The 19,767-nt window shown below is 47.9% G+C and overlaps 1 protein-coding gene across 4 annotated transcripts in view; it reads left to right on the forward strand.

Annotated features, from left to right (window-relative positions):
• Positions 1-19,767, forward strand: part of CCNJL (cyclin J like) — a 47,984-nt gene that overhangs the window by 17,957 nt on the left and 10,260 nt on the right. For all 4 annotated transcript variants that reach the window (XR_002126412.1, XM_019664074.1, XM_019664075.1 and 1 more), the window contains one exon: positions 7,944-8,157. Coding sequence is in view for 3 of the 4 variants with exons in the window: in XM_019664074.1 (XP_019519619.1) it covers positions 7,944-8,157 (214 nt within the window). In the remaining variant the exon portion in view is untranslated. The remainder of the gene's footprint in view (positions 1-7,943; positions 8,158-19,767) is intronic.

A 19,767-nucleotide genomic window follows, 5' to 3' on the forward strand; every position in this document is an offset into this window, starting at 1 on the left:
GGAGTGGTTGCCGCCTCTGCTGAGGTCAGCACGGCAAGGATCGGGGGGCGTAGTGGAGACAAAACTCTCACCTGGGCTCCTCAGAAGGCCTGTCCGGGCAGCCCCGCCACCTCTGTATGTAGCTCGGTTTGGGGTTTCATGTGGGTCATGCCTGTCTTATCTTTGACCTTTCTCAGAGTTCTGTCCCTCTCAGAGAATTCTCTTTCCGCTTCAGAACCCCGAGGCAGAGACCTCGGGCAGCAAGAAGAGTGGTTTCTGAAGCGCTCAAGCCTGTCTGGACAACCACCATGTTCCTTTCCCCTTGAATGGCTCCTCTGGTCTTGGAAATGCCAGGGTTTCCTTCCCAGGGGGGCAGCTCTCCCCACCCTGCTGGTTACCCTACAGAATGGTGCAGGGCTAGGTAAGAGAGACCTGGGGGACGGAGGGCATCGCAGGCCACAGGCGGAGAGAGGGTCCTCCATTTGCTGTTTGCCCAGGGCGCACCTGTGTCCGTCACACAAAACACTCCATTCAACAGATACTCAGTACCCTGAAGTGTGTGCTGGGTACCAGAGGTACAGCCAGGACCAGAAAAGAGAAGTGGTCCCCCTGCCCCCCACAGAGATATTCTCGGGGAGCGGAGGAGGACGGTTCACGAACAGGCAGACACTTCAGTCAACAGTAACTGCCGACTGTGGGACCGCACGGGGCACTGATGAGTGTCCTGAACAGAGACCGGAAGGAAGAGAAATGGCCCAGATGTCCAAAATGGGGGTCTGGGAAGGTCACCGCACAGCCTTACAGTGAGACAGTAGGCAGCCATTGAAAACATCGTTTCCATCGCTGTCTAAAGGGGACGTGGGACGCACTTGTGCATCATGACCCCATCTTGTGAGAGTTTGCACAGAGAAACGTGTGAGGAATCCACAATAAACCTTAATAGTACTTCCCTCCACGTGAGGCATTATATGTGCTATTTGTTATTCTTTTGGAAATGTGCCAGAGAACACATCGTTTATAATTAGTGAAAACAAAAAGACCACTTCTGGGTAGGACATGGGTGGGTCCTTTGTGTCTTGTGAGAATGAAGTGGGATCTTTAGCAAAGTACTGCCGTGGGATGTTGTTATCAAAGGGTTAATTTTGTGAGAGCGATGGCGTGGGGTGGCCTGGGAACTCTCAGGGATGTATTTTGAGTTGGCCTTCATGCTGTGAGTATCTAGTCCTTCTCTCCATTTTTTTTCTTTCAGACTGGAAACACAGTAATTGAAATAATAAACTGGTGAAAATATTGCATGTTTTTAAAAAATGCAGACAGTGTTGAAAAGCATGAAAGTAAAAAAATCACCCGCGATCCCAGCTGTCTTTGAGATAACCGCTGTGAACGTTTTGGTGTGTTATCTAATCGTCTTTTTCTAGCCCGTTATTATTTTTAAAAAGAAAATACACTACTGTGATAACAAAAGCAGGGGTTTTTTGTAAGATGAATTTTCCCCCCCTGGAACTCGGTCACGTCCATCTGTCCCTGTTTCCCACCGGGTCATCTGCTCCCCTCTAGACATGAGGTGCCTGTGCTCTCCTGTCCGGCTCAGGTGATAAAGGGCCAGCATCCGGGGAGGGTGTTTCAGGAAGCCTCTGCCTGCCTTTCCTCCCCTCTTCATCATTGCCCTCGCCGCAGCCTTTCTGCTGGCCACATTGATGCTGCCCCTGGCCCTGCGGGAGGAAGGTCACCCTGCCTGGCCGGATTCCTGCCCCCTTTCCTCCCGCTGACTGCTGAGTGCCTGCCAAGCGCCTGCCTAATCTAGGAGAGCTTTACAGGCCGCACCCCCCCCCTCGCAGGCTGCTCTTTTGTTTCTGGAATCCAGGCAGCTCAGCAGACTGGCCGCCTCCATGCCCCTGGCTGCAGTGGCCTTCAAGCTGACCCAGGTCAAGAGTGCTTGGGGGAAATGTGGATCCTTAGAGCAAAGCCCTTGTAATGAATGCCTTTCTCCCTAATTGGGTTAGGGAAGTAATCAGCTGGACTCAAACCAACAGGGCAGGCGTGCTGGCCTCCCACATTGTTCATTTGCTGAAGTGTTGCCCTTCTCCCAGTGCCGAGGAGAGGCTGAGACTCAGCTTCTAATTCTGTTTGGCTTGGGAGCTCTGCAGAGAAGATACTCAGGATAGCCAGGGTTCCTTTCCGGCACAGGCCCCCGGCCCAGCTATCAAACCTCAGGTAGAAAGCTTAATTCCACTGTACAAAGCAGGTTCCTCTGAGAGACCAACAGAGGCAAAAAAGCTCAACTTATCTGAGGTCTGATTGCCCAGGTTGCGAGAAAGGCCACTAATGCTTGCTGAGTACTATAAGTGTCAAATAATTTACATTTAAAGCAGCGTGGTCCCCATTTTCCACATAACGACTCCGGGGCTCAGAATTCACATGCCCACAGTTAGTAAACAGCGGAGTTGGGATTCTACCCTAGACCTGCCTGACTTCAGTCTCTGCTGAGCTGCTCCCCCATGTGTCGACGGAGGAGTGTATTTAGTACAGAGAGGGCATCCTTGTTATTCATTCTTTTTATTTTTATTTATTTATTTTTTTTATTGGGGAATTGGGGGCATGGGAACAGTGCTGGGGAATTGGGGGAAGGGGAACAGACAAGTTGCTGTCGTTTTGTTCTTCAATCAAGTTGTGGAGGATGTTGCTTCACTGGCCCAAATTGGCACCATCATTGCTCTCTTCTCTGGCAAGGCAGATCAGTCGCCGGCTTCTGGACGGCCGCTCACTGCGGCTGCTGGCCGCTCACGCTGGCTGCTGGCTACATACGGTAGCCCATGGCAACTCACTGCCACAGGGACTGCAGTCCACGCCGTCGCCGGTGACTCATGGCAGGCCAGCTCCAGGTTGAGCTGTTGTTCAGCATCTTAGCTGTAGAGGGCAGTGTCACTGGCCCTCATATGTGGGATCCGAACCGGGGCCCTCTGGCATCCCAAGCGAATTCTTAACCATCGTGCCACTCGGCCGGCCCTTTTTATTTTTTTAGTAGACTTAGTTTTTAAAGCAGTTTTAGGTTCGCAACCGTATTGAGCAGTAGTAGGTACAGAGATTTCCCCTGTACGCCCTGTTCCCCACATCTGCACAGCCTCCCCCATTATCAACACCCCCACTTGAGTGATACCTTTGTTACAATCGATGAACCTGCATGGACACATCATTGTCACCCAAAATCCATAGTTTACATTAAGGTTCACTCTTGGTGTACATTCTGTGGGTTTGGACAAATGTATAATGACAAGTATACACCATTATAGTATCATTCAGAGAAGTTTTACTTCTGTGCTCTCTATGCCTATTCATCCTTCCCCCCACCCCACCCCCAAATGCTGATTTTTTTACTGTCCTGTAGCTTTGCCTTTTCCAGAATGTCCTATAGCTGGAATCATACAGTATGTAGCCTTTTCAGATTGACTTCTTTTACTGAGTAATATGCATTTACGTTTCCTCCGTGTCGTTTGATGGCTCTCCGTTCTTTTTTACTGACGTGTATATTTTTTGAGCACGTGCCTCTGTGCCAGGAACATTCTGAGCACTGGGCAAACGGTATAGACAAAATGGACATGGCCCCTGCTCCACGGAGCTGGAGTTCAACGGGGAGAGACACACAAAGAAGTAAATATTTGGCCATGAAGAACAGCATGCTGAGAGAGCCAGCGAGGGGGACCTGATTTGGAATGAGAAGGGGTTGAGAAAGCCTCTCTTAGGAAGGACATTTAAACCGATAGCTGAGGGACAGCAGAAATGGAGATGAAGAACATTGCGAGCCACTGTTGTAGCTTTCAAAATCCTGCCTACCCTGAAGACTGGCTTTTTCCTGGAAGCCCTACTAGCTAACTCCTATTTGACATGAGTTGTTGTTACCCGTTCCAAAGGTCCTTAACTTTTTCTTTTATGCCCCGATAGCTTCCTGTGAGAATCTTCTCAAGCCCGTAGACCCTTTTTACGGGGAGTGTTCAGAGGGAAGACCAATAGTGTGTTGCTTTGAGCTGTCTTCCCCCACTTGGCACAAAGGGAAATCCAGGAGGAGGTAAGCTTGACTGCATTTGAGCAGGGAGGAAAATCAGAGGTTGCATATCTGACTTGTGTTTTGGGGCTTTGAACTGCCTTGATGAGGGCAGTGCAGCCCTGGCCAAAGTTCACATGGCTCATTTCCGGTAGCTGCTGCCTACGGAACACCAAGGATCTGTGATTGTGTTTTTTTTCTTGTCAAGAGCCCTAGAGCCCTAGGGCTTAGAGGAAATACACAAGTAGCCTTCAAGCTTGCAGGGACTCCTGGGGGATGGGGAGGGGAGCTGCTGTTAGAGGAAGCGGCAGCCCCACATTGGCTGCTCGTACCAGCTGTCTGGCCATAGCCTGGGAGCAGGCTGGCCAAGAGATCTTCATGCATGGCCACTAGGCCCGCATCGATGCCCTGTCTAAACCTTTCAGTGGCTCCCCATTGCCCTCAAGACAGGCCAGATACCTTAGCAGAGCATACGAGTTGGGACCCTGCCCACCCCCCATCCCCCCAGCTTGCTTTGTCCAGACATACCCCACTTGTCTGGCTCTTTCAAGCACTCTAGACTAGATTCCCCAGGTGGGACACAGACACTTCTGTGGCTTTGCAGGTGCTGTTTTTCCTGCTGAGCATTCTTCCTGCATCTTCAACAGGTCTATTCCTAGACGTCCTTCCAAAACTTGTCTAGACAACTCTTTTTTCTTTGAAGTCCCCACTGACCTGCTGCTCTCTACAGATGGTCACACCTTGCTCTGTGGGCCCAGGGCACTCTGTGTCACCACTTCACATCAGTCCTTCTTTCCTCCCTTCTTCTCCATCTTCCTCCCTTCATTTCTTCATTGATTCGTTATTGGGCACCAGACCATGTTCTAGTCAACCTAGGGGGGGTGGGAAAACAAGGTGAGACCCCAGCCTCACGAAGTTCGAAGTCCCATGGTGGCCGCATACATCCATCAAATAATGAAGATGAAGACTACATCAGGCAGTCAGGTCTTTTTCTTCCAGAAGTTAAACGGGGGATAAAAGCTCGTCTCCATGATGAAAAAAAAATAAAAGGTTGGGGGGGTGGGGTGGGAAGGATACACTAAAAGTCTTTTAGTCTCAGATCTGTTGCTTGTTAAGGAGAGCCTTGGAGTTACAGGACTTTTTCAAATTCCGTTTCTTCATATGTAAACATCAGGGAGAGGAACTGATTTATTCAGGCTTTGAGCACCTTCCAGGAGCAACGTTCTGGGGCTCCCGCAGGAGCTGGGAGCTGTGTCCTGGCCTCAGGCTCTGCCGGGGAGCAAGCCAGAAGAGACGGGATCCCCACGTGAAATCTCAGCTCCAGCTCCACTTGCACAGGCCGACTGCCCTGCCTTCAGAGAAGCTGGGTTCTCACCGCTGGCAGCTTTCCTTCCTGGGGTTCATCAGTGTGGAATTCTGTATTTGTCATATTTGTATTTGATCACCATCTCTCTCTCTCCTACTGGCCGTAAACTCCATGAGAGTGGGGAACGTGTCCATTTTATTTTTTGTTGCTGTTGTTGTTTTTCTCTTCTTTTTTCCCCCATCTTGTATTTTAATAGCAGCTTTATTGACATAGAATTCATATACCATAAAATTCACCCTTTTAAAGTATACAGTTCAGTGGCTTCTAGTGTATTCACAGAGTAGTGCAACATCAACACTATCTAATTTCAGAATATTTTCATGATCCCAAAAGGAAACCTCACCTCCGTTAGCAGTCACCCCCCATTAACCTCTACCCCTAGTCCCTGGCAACCACTAATCTACTTTCTGTTTGTATGGAATTGCCTATACTGGACGTTTCATATAAATGGAATCATACAATACATGGCCTTTTATGACTGGCTTTTTCTCACACAGCATCATCACTAAACACCAATTTTTTTTCACTAAGGTTCATCCATGTTATAACATGTATCATTACGTCATTCCTTCTTATGGCCTAATCTATCGTGTGGATATGTACTGCATTTTATTTACCCACTCGTTATTTGATGGGCATTTGGGTTGTTTTCCTTTTGATACTATTATGAAAATGCTGTTATGAACATTCGTATCCACGCTTTTGTGTGGCCATGTATTTTCATTTCCCTTGGGTATATCCCAAGGATTGGAATTGCTGGGTCATGTGGTAACTCTACACCTCACATTTTGAAGAACTAACCAAGTCTTTTCCATAGAAGCTGCACCGTTTTACTTTCCCACCAGCAGTGTATGCAGGTTCTAATTTGTCTACACCCTCACCAACACTTGTTTATTTTCTGGTTTTGTTTTTATAATTGCCATCCTGGTGGGTGTGAGGTGATATGTCATTGTGGTTTTGACTTGAATTTCCCTAGTGATTAGCAATGTTGAGCATCTTTTCATGTGCTTATTGGCTGTTTCTGTATTTTCTTTGGAGAACTATCCTTTTGCCCACTTTTAAATTACAATAGATTGTTTACCTTTTTATTGTTGAATTGTAAAAGTTCTTTATATATTCAGAGTACAGTCTCTGGTATATGATTTCCAAACATTTTCTCCCATTCTCTGGGTTTCCTTTTACTTTCTCGATGGTGTCTTTGAAGCGTGAAAGAGTTTAATTTTGAAGTCCAATTAGCTACTTTTTCTTTTGTTGCTTCTGCTTTTGGTAGTATAGAGAATAAACTGTTGCCTAATCAAGTCATAAAGATTTGCCCTGTTTCCTTCTAAGAGTTTTGTAGTTTTAATCTTACATTTAGGTCTGTGTCTATCTTATACCAGATTGTATCCCCAGTGCCTAGAATAACGCCTGATAGGTAGAAGGTACTTGATACTTATTGAGTATCTTGGATGGATGGATGGATGGATGGATGGATGGATGGATGGATGGATGGATGGACGAACGAACAGATACCTCCTAGTCCCAGAGCTCTTGCTACATAAGTCAAGTCCTAAGGTTAAGAGAGTGGCATTAGACAGGGGAAGGGCACCAGTTTGTTTTAATCTCATCCCCCAGTGAACCCGCTGTTACTGACCTCTCACAGTTGCTTTTCTGCCAGCTTCTCCTTTGCTCTTTTTCCTTAGCTTTGCTTCTCTTTGGTTTCTTTATTTGACAAAATGTTGCAAGACAGTTCCTAAATAACAGTTTCTGGTCTGCTTTGGTTAAATTGTAAATACGATAGATATATAAGAAAAAATTTCCTGTCTTAATAATCTTGGTTGGTTCGCTAGTTCTCTCGGTTTTTCTTGTGTTAGATAAATAAATTCAGATAACATGACCATGTATAAATTACAAAGTAAAAGTCGTCTCCTGGGGAAACGTATGATGTTGAACTTTTAGAAGAAAGTATATGTGTTTGCTGAAAAACAAGAGAAAGTGTCAACATTAGTTGTCCTGTTGTACTAATGAACTATTAGTTGTACTGTTATTGTACTATTATTTTAACAACTTTTTTACAATGGATTTCTTTTTTGTCTCTCACGACCTATCTACAAAGGGAGTTAAGCTGTGGGCCCTGAGAGGGTACTGTGTGCTAGGTGCTTTCCATTTTTCATTTAATCCTCATCTGCTGAGGAGGAAACAAGGATGAAGGCAGGTGACGTGGGTAGCACAGCTTGGGTGGGTAGTAGAACCAGAATTTGGATGTGGGTCTCCTACGTTCCGTTATCTCCAGTAGTCAGCTTTTTCCCGGGACTGAAGCCAGTGGTCTCCTTCACCTGCCTCTGTCATCATTTAGGTGACACTTGACAAGCTTGTGCTCAGTGAGGGTGGGTAGGAGATGGCCCAGGAGTATCTGGGATAGGGGAACTGCCATCCTGAGACTTGAAGGAGAGTAAACAGGATTTGGAAGGGATCGGCACCCCCTAACCAGACACCAGGGGCTCTCACCTCTCACTTTTCTGGGCCATTGGAGGTCCTCGGGAGGCAGCCCTGACCCCCCCTGTGCCCTTCCCCTTCCAGGAACTGAAGCTGCCTGCCTTTCAAGCCCACTCCCCACTCCTGAAGAGCCGCCGGTTCTTCGTTGACATCTTGACCCTGCTGAGCAGCCACTGCCAACTGTGCCCCACGGCCCGGCACCTGGCCGTCTACCTGATGGACCACTTCTTGGATCGCTATAACATCACCACCTCCAAGCAGCTGTACGCGGTGGCCGTCTCCTGCCTCCTGCTGGCAAGTAGGTGGACATCGCTTCCTCCCTCCCTCAGCTGCCTCCTCCCGCTCCTCGAGTCCAGGTGCTCCCAAATCATTGTACATTTCCATGGTCGTTTGTGTTCATCCTTAGCAGGGTCCAAACTGATATTATTACTAATAATAAACAACATTAGCATCTCTGACGTACCAGGCTAACAGATAAGGATTTTAGCATATTGATCTTAATGAAGCCACTCGGTGACCCTAGGAGACGGGTGCTTTTAGCGCTCCTATTTTACCGAGGCACAGACAGGGTAAGAAACTTGCCTTGGGTCACCCAGCTCATATATAGCAGACAAGATTTAAGCCCAGAACCTGGGCACTTAACCCCGTGTCACCTGCTTCCTGGTGTGGGACCTCTGAACGTGCTGGGAGAGGGGGAACGCCTAGCAACCACTGCTCTTAGAGGCGTTTAGAAATGTGCCTGCTGGATTGGGGCCCAAGCAGGACCTATTATGTAGTCAGCAGGCCCCTCTCGGGGCTTGCATCTTCCAAAGAGGCCTCACTGAAAACACAGTATAGCTGCCACCATCTGCCTGCCTTGGTAGGGATTACTACATGAATACTGTGCTGCTGCTCGGGGACTCTGCTTAAAACACAATTCCGCCATGCCACTGTGCCACTTAAAATCACCCCCTAGTTTACCAGCATTCTTAGGATAAAAGCCAGCAGTCAAGGTCCTGTCTCTCTTACCTCTGGCCTTTCCCTCCTTCATCACTCCCTGAGTTCCAGCCAAGCTCCCTCTGGTCACTGAACTTTGCACATACTGTTCCCTCCGCCTGGGGATCCCCGCTTCCTCACCCTGTTTGTCTGGTCCGGGTTAAAGGTCACTTGGGCTGTCACCCCAAGAAAGCCTTCCCCCACTGTGCTCAGCAGGTAAGGTCTCTCTGATACACAGTCCCATGGTGTCATGTACTTGTAATTAACACACACCTCCCCCACTAAACAGTGAGTTGCAGGGAGGGAAGGGAGCCCAGCACGTAGTAAGACCTCAAAAAAATAATTATGGGATAAATGAAATGAACGGAGGGGGATTCCTTTAGAGCTGGGCTCCCACCCTTTTCTAAGGAGCCCTTAACGCAGAGGAACGGAATGCCCCAGAGTGGCCAGCAGCCATCATGACGTTTCCTGAACGTCTAGTATTTTCTCCTTCAAATTCAATCAGGTTTTACTGTCTCCTCCACAGTGTGTTATGGTCCTATTTTATTATACGTTCACCGTCTCCCCATCCTTGAGTCCCGCTGATGCTGCGAGAAGATGGCACCCGTTTTCTCCCATAGCTTTGTCTGCTCCTGGCACACTGCCGTGACCCTTCCCCCTACGGGCACAATCACCTAGTTCCAGAAGCTTTAGATTTTTCCAAATGTTGTCTTGTTTGCCACCCTTGCACCTTCCACCTGCTGTTATTTATAATCCCTTCGGCTGCTTTGAGTTTATAGCCTCCCAGTTTGTGATTTTCTCTCCCTTGGGCCAGCCGGATTTCCCATGTCACACAGACAAGCCAGTCTTGCTGAGAGTCCAGCCTGGCTGCCTGCTCCTTCAAAGTCCCAAATCGCCATGCAGCTCTCGCAGGTCCTGGGAAGAGATGTAGGTCTTGCAAGACATCCCATCAGCGGAAGGCAGGGTGGGCATCGCATTTCAGGGAGAAGCCCGCGCCATGGCCTTTGGCCTGCTGCTGTCTGTGATCTGTGGGCTGCATCGAGGCCCGCTGGGGGCAGGGGACTTAGATTTCCATGGGGCCACGGAGCCTCTCCCCCAACGTCTGTCTGGGGAGCTGGGACGTGAGGCACACACTGGAGAGTCCTTTGTGCTGCTGCTGCCATGGCGGTAGGAGGGAGTCTTGCAGACCGAGAGGCAGATGCCCCCACCCACATGCCTGAGGTCCGGCAGCCAGCCTCGGGGCAGGACCAGAGTTTTCAGGACACCTGCCATATGCTCAAAGAAAAGTTTCCATGGCAGCCTGAAATCCTATTCATTCGTCCCTCCCCTCTCCCTGTGCCCGCTGTCAGCGGCAAGGAAGTCTGAAGTTCTGCTAATTCCATACCAAATAATTCCCAGAGAGATAAGAAGAGTCACGGTCCCTCTTGCCCCCACCTGTCAGTTCTTAGGTTTTGAGTGCTGCTTCCTGATAAGAGTCTTTGCACAGATGGAACCTTTTCATCGACGTAGAGCCCTTTCTTTGCCCATAGAACGGGTCCGGCCCGGACCCATGTCTGCAGGCCCTTGGAAGGAGGTGGAAAAAGCAAAAGCTTATAGTTTGTTCTATGTATGGTGGGCCAGTGGCAGAGCTGCCCCATTGTCTCTCTGTGACTGAGGTAATTGCTTTTCCTGCTTAATTAACACAGGACAGGCTCTACATACAGGCTAGCTGTAAATATACTATAAATAAGCAGAGCCACCCTCCTTTAATCTTTCATCTTATGCGGCACCCCTCCCCCAACTGCCTTTTTGTTGTTGTTGTTTAATTAAAAGGACAATTTGAAAACATGGAAACCCCACAATTTCCAGGTGAGTTGGCTTAGGCAGAGTGACATCACCATCACCCTGGTGTCAGACAGTAGCTTTGTTACTTATTGCCAACAGAAATGTTTATAACCCCAGAAGGAACCCTCCTACTCATGAAGCAATCATTTCCCATTCCTTCCCACCCCCAGCTTCCGGCAGCCACTCATCTGTTTTCTGTTCATATGGATTTGCCTATTGTGGATATTTCATATACAAGGAATCATATAATCTGTGGCCTTTCGCATCTGGCTTCTTTCACTTAATGTTTTCTAGGGCCCTCCAAGTTGTAGCAGGTATCAGTACTTCAGTTCTCACTATGGCCGAGTAGTATTCCATTGTATGGATACACCACTTGTGTTTACCCATCCATCTGTTGATGGGGATTTGGGTTGTGTCTACCTTTTGACTATTACGATTAGTGCTGCTACGAACGTTTGGGTACCAGTTGTATTTGAACACCAGTTTTTCACTCCCTTTGGGTCTAAACCTAATTGGAATTGCTGGTCATTGCGCAATTTGAGGGAACTTGGCGTTTTGCTTTTTGCCTGGTTGTTGCCGTTCAGAGATGATTGGGTATCGAGTCCTTAGCCCCAGAGCATGAAAGAGCGAGAGGAAAGAAAGAGGGCAGGAGAGAAAGCCAGAAAGGCAAAGGATGGGGTCAGTGGCCTTTCTGATATGGTAGCATGGCCTTAAATGTAAGACCTTATTCTTAGGATACAAGAAGTATGAGATACATTTTGATTGTAAAACATCCAAACGATACAGAAGTGTACCTGGTATAAAAAATTAGTTCCCTCCTGAATCTGTAGTCCCATCCCCACAGCCTGGTGTGTTTCTTTCCTAGATGTACTTATTTGTTCTCATAATTGGGAAAATAAACCCATTTTCATTTACAAGGTGGGGAAAATGAATCGTAGATTACACCCAAAGAAACTGTCCAGTAAACAAAACTGGACGAGTCTCTCTCTTCCTCCCTTTTCCGTTTTTTTTTGTTTGTTTGTTTTTTTCTTTCCATCTGATGTCCATGCCCCGCTCCAGAGATAACTTCTGGGAGCAGATTTCTTGTGTCTTCTTCCAAAATCAAGCTGGTATATTTTCTAGAAATGTTCCGAGCATGTACAAACATACAGCCGATCCTCAGGATTCGAACATTCCGCACTTCTGAATTCGCTTACGCGCTGGCATTTATTTTTAACCCCAAATCAGTGCTCACAGAGCTTTTGCGGTCCTTCACGGACATAGGCAGAGCAGCAGTGTGGCCCAAGCTGTGTGTTCCCCACTGAGATGGAACAAGGCAACGCTCTGCCTTCTTGTTTCAACTCTCATAGGTAAAACCAGCGTCCTTTGCCATATTTTCCAGTTTTTCGGCTTGTTGGTGCTTTTGCTGTTTAAAGTGGCCCTCAGCCAGAGTGCTGAGTTGCTGTCTAGTGTTCCCAAGTGCAAGACAGCTGTGTGCACCTTTTGGAGAAAATATGTGTGTTTGATAAGCTTTATTCAGACATGAGTTATTATGCTGTTGGTTATGAGTTCATTATTCAGATAATGAAGCAACAAAATATTACACAGAAGAACACAAAACAAGGTTATGTGGTTAGTGATTGATTGTGATCAGAATCTCACAGGAGCCTAACCTTGTACCTTCCGCTAGGAGCGTGCACAGTTCAGTGTTCACCAGTTCGATGTCTGCAGCGACTTTAACATAATAATCATGAATAACTAGAATCGACTATATATTTACACAAGTGAGTTAAAACCAAAGGTGCTTTCTTCATTGTATGTTCGGGAATATCTTTCCCATCAGTCTGCATGGATTTCCCTTACTCTTTTTACCGATTGCAGAGTCTTCCATATTATAAACCCTGCCATCTGTTTAAATGATTCCTCTGTCAATGGACAGTTAGATTGACGTCTGTTTTTTTTACTGCTACACACAATGTGACAACTATCCTTTTCCCTATGTCTTTGTACGTGTACATGGAGTGCATATGTCTGTGAGATCAATTCCCAGAGGTGGAATTGTTTTGGTCAAAGGACATGTGCATTTAAGATTTTGATAAATAGTGCAAAATGGCCTTGCAGAGGTTTTAACAGAACCTACAGCGAACGAGATCTCTTTTTCATTAAATTGAATTTAATTTGCGGAAGCCTTTGGAACCACGCCTTCCACCTAAATAGCAAACTATCAGAAGAAAGGCAATGTCCGACCTGCGTCCTGGCCCCTCACGGGTGTCCACTTGTGGCTTTTTCTCTGTGCCCCGCCCCCCATAGTGGGAAGTGCATTTGTATCCCACCTTTCTGCCCTGTGCTGTCTGAGATGTCCAGGCGAGGAATGAGTTCCCAGACCAATTGTTTTGAATGCTCCTTAAGCCGGAAATCATTAGGCGCATCTTTTAGGGCACGTACCAGTAAAAGCCATTGCTTGCTGGGCGCTTGTGGGCTGGTTATCTGAGATATTAATAGAAGCCTGCCTCTCTTTCTCCCAGTAAACCACCTTCATTCCCCTGCATTCACCCCTGCCTCCCTCCTTTTCCCCTCCCCCTGCTTTGATTATTTGGCAACTGTTGCTTCTTTGACAGCAGGGCAGTGGAGTAGGATGGGGTCACCTTTGGAGATTTTGGAAGCTTGAAAGCAGCCTTAATCCCTCCCGGTAGAAAGGATGAAGGAGGCACTCCCTTCCTGCCTGGGGAGGTCAAGCCAACCAGCTCTCCACCTCCAGGCACTAATTGTAAGCAGTGCCTGCACAGGGGTCGATTTTCCAAGTGGCCTTTTTCAGGGATGTATTTCAGACAAAGCATGAAATGTTCTCACAGGATGAGACCTAACTGCAAGGAAATGTGGCTGCCCCTGTGCAGGAGATAAATTTAACAGCTTCTTGCATCTCACACAAGAGTGCCCAGGAGGAATATGACATTTCCTCCCGGCCATGGTTTCACGTTTCAGAAATCAGAATAGGTCTTACATTGGATGTGTGCACTTAAATGTGACAGTTGTTTATTGTTTCCTCTGCAAAGCAACTGCAGCGTGCACGGTGCACCTTCTAATCAGTGGCCACATAGCACAGAGCAGACTGGAAAAGGTGATCTGTCACGTGAGGGCCACGCTGTTCCAATGCGGGCCCGGGGCTTCAGTGTCCATCCAGCACAGTGAGCGAGGACATGGGTGATTTTCTATGGTGTTCCCGTCTCTCAGACTGGCAGGCTTAGGGTTGTTTCAAAGGGAGGGTTTTGTGTGAAGTGCCTGTCAGACAGCTGGCTGGGCTGGAAACTCAGAAATTGTACTGTTGGCCTTAGCAAGTCTGGTGCCCAGACCTGCTTGTCTAGGGCCTGGGGCTCTGGGCTCTGAGGGTGGGGGTGGGGGTGGGGGGTCGGATCTTAAACTGCATGAGTTAATTGAACATGGACTGTTCAGGAGCCTTTGACCTCACACAGGTAAATCATTCAAAGAACATTTCTTCTAGCTCTGCTCTAGGCCAGACGCTGTGTTCAGCTCTGGGGAGACAGTGGTGAACGGAAGGAATATCTAAAGTCCCTGTTGTAGAAGATGATTCATTTCATCCACATGTACCTACTATGCGCTGAGCCTGGGAGACAGTGGAGCACAAAACAGATCAAGTCCCTGTCTTAAGCAGCCTTCAAGCCAGGCATTACCAGCAGGTCTCTGGGCACATGCCAGGAACAAACCTGTTGGCCCTTCTAAGAAAAACCCAGCTGTCCTTCCTGTTAGGAGAACAGCCTGGCTCACACAGTTAGTGGGAAGATGACCAGGACATTGACCCTGAGGCACCCTGTCTGCTCTTCATGCTATCTGCAGTGTGGCTGCTGGGAGCGAGGCGGTCGTTTTTATTTTGTTTGTATTTCTTCTCTGTGGCGAATACTTGTGTTTTGTCCTTTCTCCCCGGTTTATGGCCAGGATTGCATTATACCCACTCTCTTGCTATTGCCAAAGTGGAAGAAGACACTAAAGTCCTTATTCATGAGGTCCCTTGTTCCCTGGGAGAACCACCAGAGGATTTTCCAGATTATAGCTCTCCCTTGCCTCGCCTAGAAGACTCCACGTGGTGGAGAGTTAACCCCCCGGGTCACAGCAGCCTACACCCCTCGCTGGGCACCCACCACCTAGTCAGCATTGGTTGTGATAATACCAGAAAGGCAGTTGCAGTTGGTTTTGAAACCACTTTCAGGCCCTTAGGAAATATTCCAGCTTGTTACATCCCTGGGTGGTGAGGTGAGAGATTGTTTTCATGTGATCCGTGTTTGCCTGAATTTCCGAGCAGCTTGCATTGCGTCTCCCTCTCCCAACCGCCTAAGTCTTCATTTTAATTATAAGCATTTCAATGTCTAGACAGGAAGTCTTTTCTTTGTCACTGAACATGTTGGGATTTATGGGACTCTGCTAGGAAAGTATGACACCTCCTGACCTACGGGCACTTGTAAAGTAGATTCATGCTGTGATAGTCTTGGACTAGGGCAGACCCACCTTCTAGAATCTTCTTTGGCAGTTACTCTGCTGGTTCCAGCTTTTAGGGTCCCACCAGTGGTGTCTTACCTTTTCTGAGAAATTTAAACCTCTTTTCCTCAACGGGATAATGATATTTACTCCTTGTAGAAAATTAGAATGTAGAAAAAATACATAAAGAATAAAATAAAAATTAGTTGCAAACTCAGTACATTTATATATATATAATCAAAACTTGGGGGCGGAAGGCAGATCCTGGCCTTGCGATCATGGAATGGCTAATATTTATTGAGTGTTTTTATACCAGGCAGTGTGCTGCATTTTTTGCATGGATTTACTCATTTTATCTTCAAAACCATCCCATGAAGTAGGCATTATTATTTTGTTGACAGAGGAGGAAACTGACGCCTAATAAGGCAGGTAACTTGCTCAAGGGTACATGGCTAGGTTGGGGACAGGAAACAGACAGCCATCCCCGAGTTGTTCATTCTCAGCGGCTACTGTGTTGTCCTGTAGCAGATCACCTCCTTGGCTGCACCAGGAAGACTCGGGCCAGCAAATGGAGAGATTGCTTGGAAACCCCCGGCTCTGAGCTGCAAGTTCACCTGGATGAAAATTTCAGCCCTCAGCACCAGGTCTCATGTCTGGAAGTGGCTTCCCTTCGAACCTGGAGGGAAGCGGTGTTTCTTGTCCTCCTTCTCTCTACTCTCAGCACAGGCTGGAACAACAAAGGACCTATGGCCCCCGATGTCCACACCTTTGTCATTTGCCCGGGAGGACTCATTGTCTGCTTGTACTGCAGCCGCAGCCCCATCAGGCCTGGTCCAGAGCAGCCCCTGGTGAGCGTGGCATGGGCCTTCTGCACAGCAGTGACCTTTGTTACGGGAGACAACGCCATTCCTCTCATGAAGCCCTTGCTCGACCCTGGCTCCAGATGCCAGCCATGTACATGACAAGCGGCCCCCGCCCTACAGCCCCTGCTGTTAAACGGTGCAGTTATTTCGGTCCCTTGTAAATCAGAGCACGGGGGGGCAGGGATTGGCCAGAGTCACCGTGTGAAGTCATCACACCAGTTGCTCCATCCTGAGACAGGGAAGTCCTTCCAGCCAGAAGGGAAGTCGGTGTGTGACCCAGCTGGCTGAACGCCACTTCTGACCTGGGAGGCATTTTTAGAATTTCCTCCTGAAGAGAACAGGGGCCTGAAACTTCACCTGTAGTCCGTGTTGCCAAAGTTGGAGTCAGGTATTGATTCAGCCTATCAGAAATGTGCATTCATTCATTCCTTCGTTATTTATGGGGGGACTACTCTGTCCCAGACACCGATGATGCAGCCACGGACAGAACAGCCTTGCTTTTAAGAGGAAGGAGCAAAGCACAGTAAAGGAGCTTTGTCTTTGTTTGCTCAGGAGGGAAGGTGCCGGGTCTGCCAAGAGGGTCCCTGAAGCCCAAGTATGGCTGGGATTGGAGGCTTGTTTCTCTGGGACATTTCCTAACCTCCAGATCCCTGGAGGGGCCGGAGATCTTGGACATGGCTGGAGCAAGTCTTTAAGAGCAGAGTGGAGGGGGACACTTCCTGCTCCCCACTTCCTGTGGTCTTCACAGCTTCCTCTCTGCTCTGAATTCCTGCTACTGAAGTGCTGTTTTAGAGCTGGAGGGTTTCCTTGCTCTGTCCCTGGCTTTCTCTCTCCCCCACATCAAATCCTACCCAGGACATGAACTGTCATTGTACCTGTGACCGTGATTGCTCACTTGGTCCTGAATCGAGCAGAGGTTTATAAAGAAGAATGGTTTCTAATGTCTGTTAAGCCCTGGGCAGCATTCTCAGCAACTGAGCCCTCATGTCATCCTTACCACAATTATTCCCATTGCATAGGCCCAGGAGGTTGAGTCTTACCCAGACCACACGCACCAGTGAGTGGCTGAGCCTCCTAGAACCCAGCATGGTCATCATCAGAGTGCTGTCTGCCCCTCCATGCTGTATCAGGAAGTAAAATGGCCTTTCTGGGGATGCTGGCCTCAGAGTAGTTTCCTGGCGTCTCTGTCAAATTGCTCAAAACCTGTCTTGCCTGGTTCCTTGGAAAGACACTTATCTGCTGGATGCAGGAAACACCCTTCTGGCCTCTAATAACTACAGGAAGCCAAAGAATTTTGTTTGTTTGTTTTTGTTGTTGTTATTTTAAATTTTTATTGGGGAGCAGTGTGTTTTTCTAGGACCCATCAGCTCCAAGTCAAGATGTTGTTTCAGTCTAGTTGTGGAGGGCACAGCTCAGCTCCAAGTCCAATCATCGTTTTCAATCTAGTTGTGGGAGGCGCAGCCCACCATCCCATGTGGGAATCGAACTAGCAACCTTGTTAAGAGCACAAGCTCTAACCAACTGAGCCACCTGGCCGCCCCCCCCCAAAGAGTTTTTTAATGAAAACGCTGCTTTGGCCAGAGTTGGGGTGGTCCTTTATCACAGAAAGTATCCCAGTAGAGACTCCCTCTTCAACTTCAGTTCTATCATTGGAAGAGAAAACCAAGTCCTGTTGTTTGTACAGCTCCTTAATGGGCAGGCCCTGGAATTAAGTTACCAAGTAGCATGAGCAGAGGGGAGGGTAAAGACAAGAGTATTTGTAGAGAACAGGGTGGTTCGATGGGAAGGGCCCCAACTGGCCTGACTCCCTCACCCATGGGAATTCCTGTACCCAGATAGATACACTCATTATGGAGACTTGGGATTGTAGGGATCCTTGTGACAATACCTACAATTTCCTTGTTGTGGTTTAAAAAGCTCTGAACTTTGGAGTCATTTATTCATTCATTAAAAACAAAAAAACAAAAAAAACCCCACCTCTCTATTAAGTTTTCACTTTATGCCAGATGCTGTGCTGGGTGCTGGGGATCTGTAATGTTCTATAAGACAGATGTGGTCCCACCCTCATGGAGCAGACAGCCAGACTTTTCATTTTGCCTTGTCCCTTACCGTCTAGCTGGGTGATCCGGGCAACACACTTAACCTTTCTGAGCTTCTGAGTCCATGTAGAAAACGCCCAGCCTCCCAGGGAGGGTTGTTACCAGCATGACCAGAGCGTGCTTGTGGTGGACATAGCAAGCACAGTCTGCGGAGGCTCCCCCTTTCTGATGCCTGCCGGGCCGTGCTGGAGCCTGGCCTGCAGCCGCCCTGACCTCTGGAGCTCACATCCTGGTGTGGAATCTCTGCCTCTTGCCAGCCAGCTGTGGGACCTGGGGAAGTCCCACGCCAGTGGGGAGGACCCATCTGGGAAAGGCCTTGGCTGGATTCCACGTTCCCCTTTACCTCCTTCTCTGTGAGCCTTGGAGCCATGAGCGGGAGTGTAGAGTTCAAGGTCACAGTCCAGGGGAAGGAGGCTGGAGCCACTGTGGTGTCCACTCTGGGCTTCCAGCACAGCCTAGCCAGAGCTTTGCCCGTTTTTAAAGGCGTTGTGCTTCTTTAGAAAAGAAAAGGAGCCAGCTGTTGCTTGTGTTGCTTGAAAACCTGGCTCTCTTTGGCCTCACCTCTGAGCCGAGGTCTAGCCCCTGAATGGGCAGCAGGTAGCCCTGAATAAATCTCAGTGGGCACCTTGCCCGGCTTGAAGGACTGTTGGGGAATTAACCAGGAGCACTGTCTAGAAGAGTGTGCAGCACTGGGTCTGGACATCAGAAATGGGCAACACTGACAGTTTACAGAACCCTGCTCCGTGCCCTCACCTTGTTGTTAAGAGAATGTTTCTAAAGGCAGTGTAAGTGCTGATGATGGTTAGAGCTGGGTAATGCACTTATGGGGGTTCATTATAAAATTTTCTCTACTTTTTGTATATTTAAATTTTCCCAAAATAAAGTGTGTTTTTATTTGTCTTTTTTTAAGCAATTAAAAATAGTGCTTCTCTTGGCCCTAATTCAGAAAAGTCGGGAATCCCGTTTGCTTGCTAGGACAGTGGGTAGAAGAAGAAAAGCCTGTCTTTTGGGGTAGTCCATTCATAGAGACAGAAAATAGAGTGGTGGTTACCAGGAGGAGCTGGGGGCGGGGGGCGAGGAGTGATTGTTTCATGGGTATACAGTTTCAGTTTTTCAAGATGAAAAGAGCTCTAGAGGTTAGTTGCACAACAATGCGAATGTACTTAATGCCACCGAACTGTACCGTTAAAAATGGTTAAAATAGTAAATTTTATGTTGTAGGCATTTTACCACAATAAAAAAAAAACAGCGCTATTTAAAAAGAAAAAGAAAAGGAAGAAAAGCCAGTGTGTGTGTGTGTGTGTGTGTGTGTGTGTGTGTGTCCCTCCTAGGCTGGCTGTGTGGACAGTGGCCTAGTGTGTGGTGAAGGGTTTAGGTCCACTGACTGTGTGGCCTGCCCAGAATCGCACTGGCCCCTGGGAATGGGAGGAGTCAGTTAGCCAGTTTGCAGAGGATCCAAAAATGTACCATTTGCAGGTTGCGCCCTCGCCACCAGCCACCAGCACTGAGGGCTCACGTGGGTGTGCCTGGCCTCCCAGGCTCAGGGTGAGTGCTTCAGTAGGTTTGGGATTATTATTTTTTTTTAATCCTAAAAGGATATTGATAGAGCTGTCACTGTTCAAATTTGGGATAAACATCCAAAAAGAAAAATGTAGACAGAATGATAGAATTGTTAAAAAT

Source organism: Hipposideros armiger, unplaced genomic scaffold (genome assembly GCF_001890085.2).
Source record: "Hipposideros armiger isolate ML-2016 unplaced genomic scaffold, ASM189008v1 scaffold_416, whole genome shotgun sequence".
In the NCBI taxonomy this organism is placed as follows: Eukaryota; Metazoa; Chordata; class Mammalia; order Chiroptera; family Hipposideridae; genus Hipposideros; species Hipposideros armiger.